This window comes from Adiantum capillus-veneris, chromosome 19 (genome assembly GCF_014529385.1).
Source record: "Adiantum capillus-veneris isolate H3 chromosome 19, ASM1452938v2, whole genome shotgun sequence".
Classification (NCBI taxonomy): Eukaryota; Viridiplantae; Streptophyta; class Polypodiopsida; order Polypodiales; family Pteridaceae; genus Adiantum; species Adiantum capillus-veneris.
Window position 1 is genome coordinate 133,082,781 of NC_140949.1, and position 8,725 is coordinate 133,091,505.

Genomic DNA, 8,725 nt, shown 5'->3' on the forward strand with positions numbered 1-8,725 from the left:
TTAGTCTCGTGGGCAAACTATGGGGCAGCAATAATTACATTATGGGCCCTCCAACGACACATCTAGTAGTCCTATGGGGGAGCCCTCTAAGGATGTTGAGCTGGGATCCAAGCATTGAATGCAGAGGAATAAGAGGAGAGGTCGAGATTAAAATTCCAAAAAATGGAGTTTTAAAGAATCTGACAAGGAAAGTTTTTCAATTTGAGTGAGGAATTAAGAGAAGGTATTGTGGAGGGCATGGATGTGCGCGCAGCCACGCGCCGTTGGATGGGCGCCATGGACGGCGATGATGGGGCATGCCTCGGCCCTTGTCCTTGTGTCACTCCTATTTTCACTTCATCGTCTTCATTTGCTGTTGCTGCTGCGGCGCACGTCTCCTTCCTATCAGGATTCTGCCATTGTTGGAGGAGGCTGGAGTTCGCATTTTATTCGGCTAGCGGCCATGGTAAGCTTGTTGCGTCGACTCTCTCTCTCTCTCTCTCTCTCTCTCTCTCTCTCTCTCTCTCTCGTATAGCATAGCTCATGGTGCTCGTCCATCTCTTCGCTGCCTCCATCCTCTCATTGCTGAGAATTACTCCATTCTGCGCCACAGATCTCTGCCCTGTTAGTATATTTTAGTTGCCATGTCCTGCGTCGTAGAGCTATCTCAAATCCTGCAATATGGAGCCGCAATGTAATTCGCCTTCTTTCTCATTTCACATAGTTTCCATCTTGATTTTCGTAATACCTGCAAATTCAGCAGTTTTGCAATTTTATTCTTTGAAGAGATTTAATTCTTGAAAACTGGCATTTCTGGCCGAATCGCGTCTTCTAATACTCCGATGCCGTCTGCGGTTGTTTTCTTTTACATTCACAGAAACAGGCTGTAATTACCGAAGCTGAACTACACAACCAGATAACCAACACTCCCCCAAGGTGGCTTATCGCCCTGCTCACTCAGAGGTTTTTTGTGGCTTGCGACCAATTACACGACCTGAACTTTGCAACGAAAAGGAATGAGAAAAACTGTTTCTGCTTAGACTGCATCCGCGGTATCTGCCAGCATTGCCTCTCTAATCACAGCTCCCATCATGTGCTACAGGTGAAGGGCATGAAGCATAATTGCTGAGGTTTTCCTAGTTTTCAAGCATCTCTTTACTAGCTACATGCTGCGTTTAATTGCTCCAGTAGAAATTTTGACTTTGATTTTGTGATCTGCCTCTGCAGATTCGTCGGTACGTGTATCATGATGTAATCAGGCTTCAGGACATTCAGAAGCTCTTTGATTGCTCGCGAGTGCAGGTGTGTTTGTGTCTTCAATATATTCTTGCAGCCGCTCATGTTTACAATAATTGGCCTTATACAGTGTTGTGGTTCTTGACCGAATTAGACATACGTGATCAACAGTGCGAAAGTAGTCTTCTTAAACGAGAGGCCTCAACCGAAGTCCAGCAAAGCATTGAGCAATACCTGCCACACTTGCGAGAGAAACCTCCAGGATGCATACCAGTTCTGTTCGCTGGCTTGCAAAGTAAGCGACCCTGCATCTGTAGCTTACTTGGTATTTTCTCAAGCTACAATTATCAGATGCTTAATGGAACTTAATACCGTCGTTTGGGCCATGCAGGTAGAGTCAGTATTTAACAACGAAGCAGGAGGCTCGTACGGGATCAGATTAGAACGGGCGCAGGATTATACAAAGAGGCAATGCTCTGGTGGCGAATCGCGCTCATCATCGGGAGTAATATCAGAGGTTTTTAATGTTGTGGCCAAGTCAATCGGTATGAGGACTTCTTCCCATCACAAATTGCAAGTCAGGGAAGTAGTGCAGCGCCAACATCAGCAATCTACCTCTTCTTCTGAATGCTCTTCGGCGGTAGAAGAGTTTGGATTTGCCAGGTGGGAGCAATATGACGCTGAGTATTCACCTTCTATTCTTTTATGCCAACAAGCCACGGATCAGCATTCTTTGAACAGCAGTCGTCGACGGAAGCAACCGATCTCTACCGGTGCCCTCAGCTGCAACTTCTCAAAGCACGTCAGTAGCTTCCGCTATCAGTTTGGCTGTCCTCGTTCTTCTGTCTTCATTCCTGTCTCTCTCAGCCGGAGGAAGCGCAAGCCTCACAGATCACCGCTATCATGATTCTTTAAGTATCTTTAACTCGAGGAAATTCGCCACTCATGAATCTGCGTACAGAAACCTTGTAATAGCTAGACCTAAAACACATTTTGCGTTGCTTAGGATCACCAAATTCGCAATTTTGAACACTGTTAAGCCCACCCATTTTTGCCTGCAAGAGTGCATTTATTTAGCCATTCCTCCGGCCTATGTATAAGCACTCCCTGTCTATATTAGAGCTGCAACCATTTTTTTTCTGAATTCTCACACAAAGCCAAACGTGCTGTTGCACCGCAAGCTGGTAATGTAACTAGGGATGGTGAAGTTGCTTTTCTTTCAATAGAAAATCTGTCCGTTGTTTAAGGCGGAAATTATGTATCCACCATCGCCTGAACCGCTATCTAGCTAAACTTGACTGTTAAAAGAGTTTGGGGTTTGCATATAGAAGACACTTTGGCTAATTGTCATTAGGGGCAATCAAATCAACCGCCCGGCAGAGGATTTTTTCGGTAATGAAAGCATAGGCGACGCGCAAACTTAAAGGACAGTTTTTTCTCATCTCAATGCTCATCGAATGTAAGGGGGGATTCCAAATTATACGACAAAGGTCTTTGTATCTGCGCGCAGGTGCATGAGGGCAAGTACTGAACTTGAGTATTTTAAAGCAGTGCCTGCCCACTCTCGACTCTCGAGTCTCAACTCCATTGTTAAAAGCCCGCTGCCCAGGCCCCATCGCTCCTACAATGGCTGTTTTTGGCCCAATTTAAAAACGGTGGTAAACGAGACTCCATAAACAAAGCGGTGACAGCTTTCATCATATTCTCTCGTCATTCCTCTTTGGGATTTAAGACTAACATTTTCAATTGTTACGAAAGGGACTTGGCACACGAAATGAGCTAGATTCCTTGGAAAAGACTCTTGGCCATGCATGTACACCTCTCCAATGTTACGCTAGTCGGTCTAAATTGGCCGAGACGGCACTATTTGGCACGGGCATGCCTCCGTACTATCTGGCAAGGGCATGTTCAAATGGGGTCAACAGAGGGGGTCATTTGGGCTATTGGATGCAATTTTCAAACTTAGATTGTCGAGTAAATTCGGGGGAAAAAAGTAATTCGAGCCGTAGGAAAATTCGAGCCAATCAGAATTGTCTCACATCTTGTGCATCAATCCCACGACGTGCCCCGTGCAATGCATATGCTCTGACAAAATGAGTTGCCAATGCACATAGAAAATGCACAGTAGTCATACGAGAGTGGGAGCAAAAGTCTCTTCATAATCTATGCCTTTTTGTTGTGCATAACCGTTTGCAACAAGTCGAGCCGACCAATCTCATCATCGAGCTTGCGTTTCAACTTGTAAACCCATTTCGTACCAATGGCCTTTTTGGCAAGAGGAAAATCACATAAAGTCCATGTGTCATTTTCTATAAGTGCATCATATTCTGATTGCATGGCAACCAACCAATTTTCAGGATTTTGTTCTTCATCAAAAGACAAAGGTTCCTCAACATCACATAAGCTAGAAACAGTCAAAGCATAACAATTTGATGCATAAGATGCATGACAAGAACCTGAACGATTAAGATTAGACAAAGGTGCATCCAATTTGTTGGTATGCAAAGGATGCACAAGCCATTTTGGCATATCTCTAGCCTGCTCATTCTCAGCCCTTTCCTCATCAAGAACATCATGTGCATCAGAATTAATAATAGGCTGATTTGTAACATTTTAAAAAACCGCCATGCAGTTGTACATTTTCCTCATTCGAATTTACATTCAAATTTTCACCCACTGAAAAGAGGCAACAAATTGTCATAAATGTCCTATGAGCTTATATTATTGTCTCCAGTACATGACAACAAGGGCTAAGCAGAATCTTCCACAAACACAACATTCCATAAAAACAAGATACGCTTTGTTTGCAGATGGTACAACCCGTAACCTTCACTTTCACCATTATTACCAACAAAAATGCATTTGACGGCCTTATTATCCAATTTTTTGTGCTGTGTTTGTGGCACCAAAGCAGAAGCCAAACAGCCAAAAACACGCATGTGATCAATAGATAGCTTTCTATCATACCATGCTTCATATGCAGTCACAGACTGCAAAGATTTTGTAGGACACCTGTTAAGTACATAAGTGGTACATATGATTATAGCAAGCTAAAAAAAATGTGACAAAGCTTGACTTTTGACCATACATCGTGCCATTTTCGCAAGTAACCGCTTTTTCCTTTCAACACCACCATTTTGTTGAGGTACATACGACACTGTAATTGGTGTTTTATCCCCCAACTAGCCAAAAATTGCATTAAATTCATGAGACATATACTCTCCCCCTCGATCAGAATGGAGGGTGTCCATAGTACATTTTGAGACATTTTCAGCCATAGCCAAAAATTGCTTGAAGCACATAAACACTTTGGACTTTGCTTTAAGCAGATATACCCGTGCAAGCCTGGAGTAATCATTAAGGAAAGTCACGAAGTAAAGGTAATTGCCCAAGGATGGAGTTTGCAATTCCCACAACATCACTATGTACAAGCTGCAAACTGCATGTAGCCCTCACTGAATCATCCTTTGGAAACTTCGAACGCTGGATCTTACCCAAAATACAGCCTTCACAAACATGCTTCACATGTGCTTCAAGAGACAGTAAAGAAGCAACTATATCACAATGCAAACGCAACAAACTCACCAAATTTAGATGCCCAAAACGTGCATGCCAAAGTTTTGCATCTAAAACACCTTGTGAATCTAAAATCGCATTTGTAAAAGTTTTCCCACACATGTCATACAAAGTGAGCTTATACAACCCATGACATAAAATGCAAGATGCAACAATTTCATCATCAAAATTGAGATCATGAATTGTACATTTGCCATCCACAAATTTGACAACAAGACCAAGTCTAGCAAGTGTAGATACAAACAAAAGGTTCTTTTTTATCCTAGGTACATAAAGTGCATCAACAAGTGTGAAAGAACACTCATTCGCAATAGCCAGGTACAATCTTTCCAACTCTCTTCATGGGATAAGAGGAATTGTTAGCACAAGTGATTGAATTCTCATGAGGGATATGCTCGAGAGAGGAAAATAAGTCACGATCAGAGGTAAGGTGCTTTGTAGCACCACTATCAAAGTACCACACATGAGCATCTACAGCAACTGACATACATGCATCGTGGATAGAAGGATCGTAAGTGCACTCTTCACTAAAAGCCCATTCTGCATCTACATCAACATCACAATCTCCTTTCACAACACTCTACAATTGCTGCACTTGTAGTGGAACCAGCCACTTTGTACCCGTCATGTTCTTGGAATTGCTAGAAAATGAGGGAGAAAGAGAAAGGATTTGTTGGCCTACTGGGATCTTATGGTTTGACAAGCTTAATCTCAACTCTTCAAGTGGAGTTTTTGGATGTTGGATACTCCTTGCAAGTTATTGCTTCCTTAAAATTATCTTGAGTGCTTGCACTTAGTGGACCTTGACATGCTCTGGTTAGAATTATTCCTTGACTAGGTCTAACCGTGGAGTTTTTACTAGATGTTATTTAGATGGTTTTTTGAATTTAACTACTCCTAATATTGATTAATTTGACTCATTTTCATTTAGGATTATATGCTACTATTTTGGCTATGTTATCTTTCTTTCTATCTCTCTCTCTCTCTCTCTCTCTCTCTCTCTCTCTCTCACACACACACACACACACACACACACACACACACACACACACACACACACACACACACACACACACACACACACACAAACACCCATAAAGAGAAAGACCCGTTTCCTAAAAGAAGAGAGATGCCATTTTTATGTTTACATTTTTATGGGCTTGTCTCTTTTCCTCTATAATCACCAGATGAGTTACAAAGATGTGACTAAAATGTTGATGAGCTAGATATTGTCTTGTACTTTCTTTCTCCTCAAAAGTTTTTCCATGTCAAGTGTGGGACTATTGGGTAACCATCAACTCTTGAATAATATCTTTTATCTATAAAGCTTATTTATTTTTGCATTGGTGAGTTCACTGCAATTCTATCTGATCTCTTCTTGGGCTTTATCTCTAGTCTAGTCTTTAAGTTCTTCTAGTTGTTTGTATTTTTGAAGCTTAAGATCCTTCTAAATTTTCTTGACATGTTTGCTATATCTCAAGAGGGTTCTATGAGAATTCTTTATTCCCTATATCCAAGATTTTGTTGGCAGTTGAAATCATTTGAACACTATCTCCCAAATATTTTGAATCTCCTTGCTCATGAGAGGAATCTCTAAAAGAGACATATCTTTATTAAACCATCCTCCCAATGGTTTTGCAACATCCTCCAAAAAGATAATTACTGGATAGGGATTAGAGAGGAAACTTGCTATGGATATTTTGGCCTTGGCTCCAATGAAGCTTGCAAAGCAGGGAAGAAGAGATACATCATTAGTCTAGTCTAGCCTTATGTCAGAGGGGACTTTGCTATAATTTTTCCAAGAGAAGTCCCCAGTGTCTCTTATATCCACTCGATCAAATTGCTTAGAGATATCATTTCAAGATACCATCTTGAAACTTCTAAGGGTCATACCGAAACTCTTGTATCTATCTTTGCAGGTTTCTACCATGTTGAAGTCTCCAAGTAGCAATGAAGGTTTTTCCATGTTAGATCAAATTGCTTAGAGATCTCATTTAAAGATACCATCTTGAAACTTCTAAGGGTCGTATCGAGACCCTTGTATCTATCTTTGCAAGTTTCTACCATGTTGGAGTCTCCAAGTAGCAATAAAGGATTTTCCACATTAGCTAGAAGATATTTCCAAATACGCATTCTATTTTGTATAGATCCTCTTGCTTTAATCGTAACAAGAGAAAAAGGGACAAGAAGGCTAAAGTCAAAACTACACCATCTTGTCTCTAGGTCAAATTCATCTAAAGCTAGTACCAAAGTAGGCTTGACACCAAGAGCTGCACCTCCTAAACCTCTAACGTGAGGAGTAAAAATCCAGATGAAGTGAGGAAAATGTACTTAAGTTTGATCTTTAAATCAATAGTTGAGACTTTGAGCTATTGGAGAGCTATAAAGTCTACATGATTAACCTTGAGCCAATCTTTGATAATTGAAACTTTTTGGGATCTATAAATGTTTTTATATTCCGAGAGACAACTTTCATTTCCTAGACTTGACAGATTTTTTTTGTGTGGACTACTCTTCTTGAGTATGATTTCTTTTGTTATCTTTATGAACCTCCATAGGAACAATTTCCTTACCTTTCCTAGGGACAATTATGAACAGTTTCCTTACCTTTTTTAGGGCCTTTGATCCTTGGGGGCTCTTTTGGTACCAAGGGGACAAATTAAAACTATTAAAGATGTTGGAGTCGTTGAAGTAGCTTCTAGGTCCATTTTCTACTCCACTTGATTAACTTGTGTGGCTCAATTCTTCTTGGGTTTAGGCACTGATTGAGTTGGTGCATTTTATTTCAAGGTTTTTGAGTTTCTAGTGGCACAAACTCTTCATCATTACATTGAGCTAGAAAAGCATATTTTTTTGGTTAAGTCTTCCTTTGTTGTTGAGGTTTGTGTGCTTGCTTATCCTTTTGGGTTGTGTTGGTTGAGAGATGATACCCCACCATTTGCTACATTTTTCAATTGATATGTAGATGGGTTTTCTCCTCTAACTATTGCACTCTAATCTTTCTTCTGTTTTTTTGGATCCAAGGGTGGGCCTAGAACATTAGCCCCTCTGGGCTTTTGTGCAAGATAATCCTTTATTTTATGCATTTTAAATCCTCAATGAAAACAAGCATGTGGAAGATGCTTGAAAATAATGGGTTGTAGAAAGGAAGTCTCATTATCTAAGTGTATTCAGGCATTGGTTTATCCAAGTCCCTTTCTACAAGAATTTATGGACTATAGTGGTTTGAAATCCCTATGTAGCACTTTGTCTATCAAGGAGGCTATTGTTTTAAGAAATTTGTATCATTGAAATGATAGGTATGGAAAGAGTTGGGTTATTCCCTTCCCGATAGAAGGACCTAGTCTAGTGAGATGAGCACAAGGGTGAACTCATTAGCATTTACTCACCAACACCTAAATTCTATATGTCCATTTTCTCATCCTCCCAGCAGTATGATGTAGAATTTTTTTGGTAAAACTTGCACCTGCACCAAGTTAATTCCTTTCACCAACGAGTTTTGAAGTAATTCGAAGCATATTCTAGATCATAATTCCTATCTTCCTCCTACGGGCTAGCTACACAAGAGGGGAAACTTGATTTCGCCAATGTGGGTTTATTGTGTTCATAGTAGAGTAGGAGTGGGTGCAGGTGTTTTATGGTGACTTAGAGGTGTGAATGCAAGGCCTAGAGTTATTACTTCATGCATTGAATGATGTGAGAGGTCCCCAACCCACCAACACCAAGGTCAAAATGGTGTCCTTGATAGGTCTCTCGGCCTATTAAAAGTTGGAGTCTCTAAAAAAGAAGGATCCAGGGAATGGACCTTTTCCATTGGCAATGGCTTGGGACTATATCCCTAGAAGAAGACCTAGTCTTGTCCCACAACAAAAATGGGACATAATCCTAAAAATCCAAAAAAAAATCGGTCCTACAAATTTTGCAAATTGGGCTA

The 8,725-nt window shown here is 40.8% G+C and overlaps 1 protein-coding gene across 1 annotated transcript; it reads left to right on the forward strand.

The window, feature by feature from the left end:
* Positions 1-241: 241 nt before the first annotated feature.
* Positions 242-2,489, forward strand: LOC147434899 (uncharacterized). The gene is made up of 5 exons (XM_086490048.1): positions 242-445; positions 857-1,081; positions 1,207-1,281; positions 1,370-1,510; positions 1,607-2,489. The coding sequence occupies exons 1-5, from the start codon at positions 242-244 to the stop codon at positions 2,120-2,122; spliced, it is 1,161 nt and encodes a 386-aa protein (XP_086346174.1). The 3' UTR covers positions 2,123-2,489.
* Positions 2,490-8,725: the final 6,236 nt, after the last annotated feature.

Excerpts from the sequence above, each read along its gene's own strand:
- LOC147434899 (XM_086490048.1), top strand. The coding sequence starts at position 242 with ATGTGCGCGCAGCCACGCGCCGTTGGATGGGCGCCATGGACGGCGATG. Across the intron at positions 1,082-1,206 it reads GCTCCCATCATGTGCTACAG|ATTCGTCGGTACGTGTATCA; the intron begins GTGAAGGGCATG and ends CTGCCTCTGCAG. Across the intron at positions 1,511-1,606 it reads TCTGTTCGCTGGCTTGCAAA|GTAGAGTCAGTATTTAACAA; the intron begins GTAAGCGACCCT and ends TGGGCCATGCAG.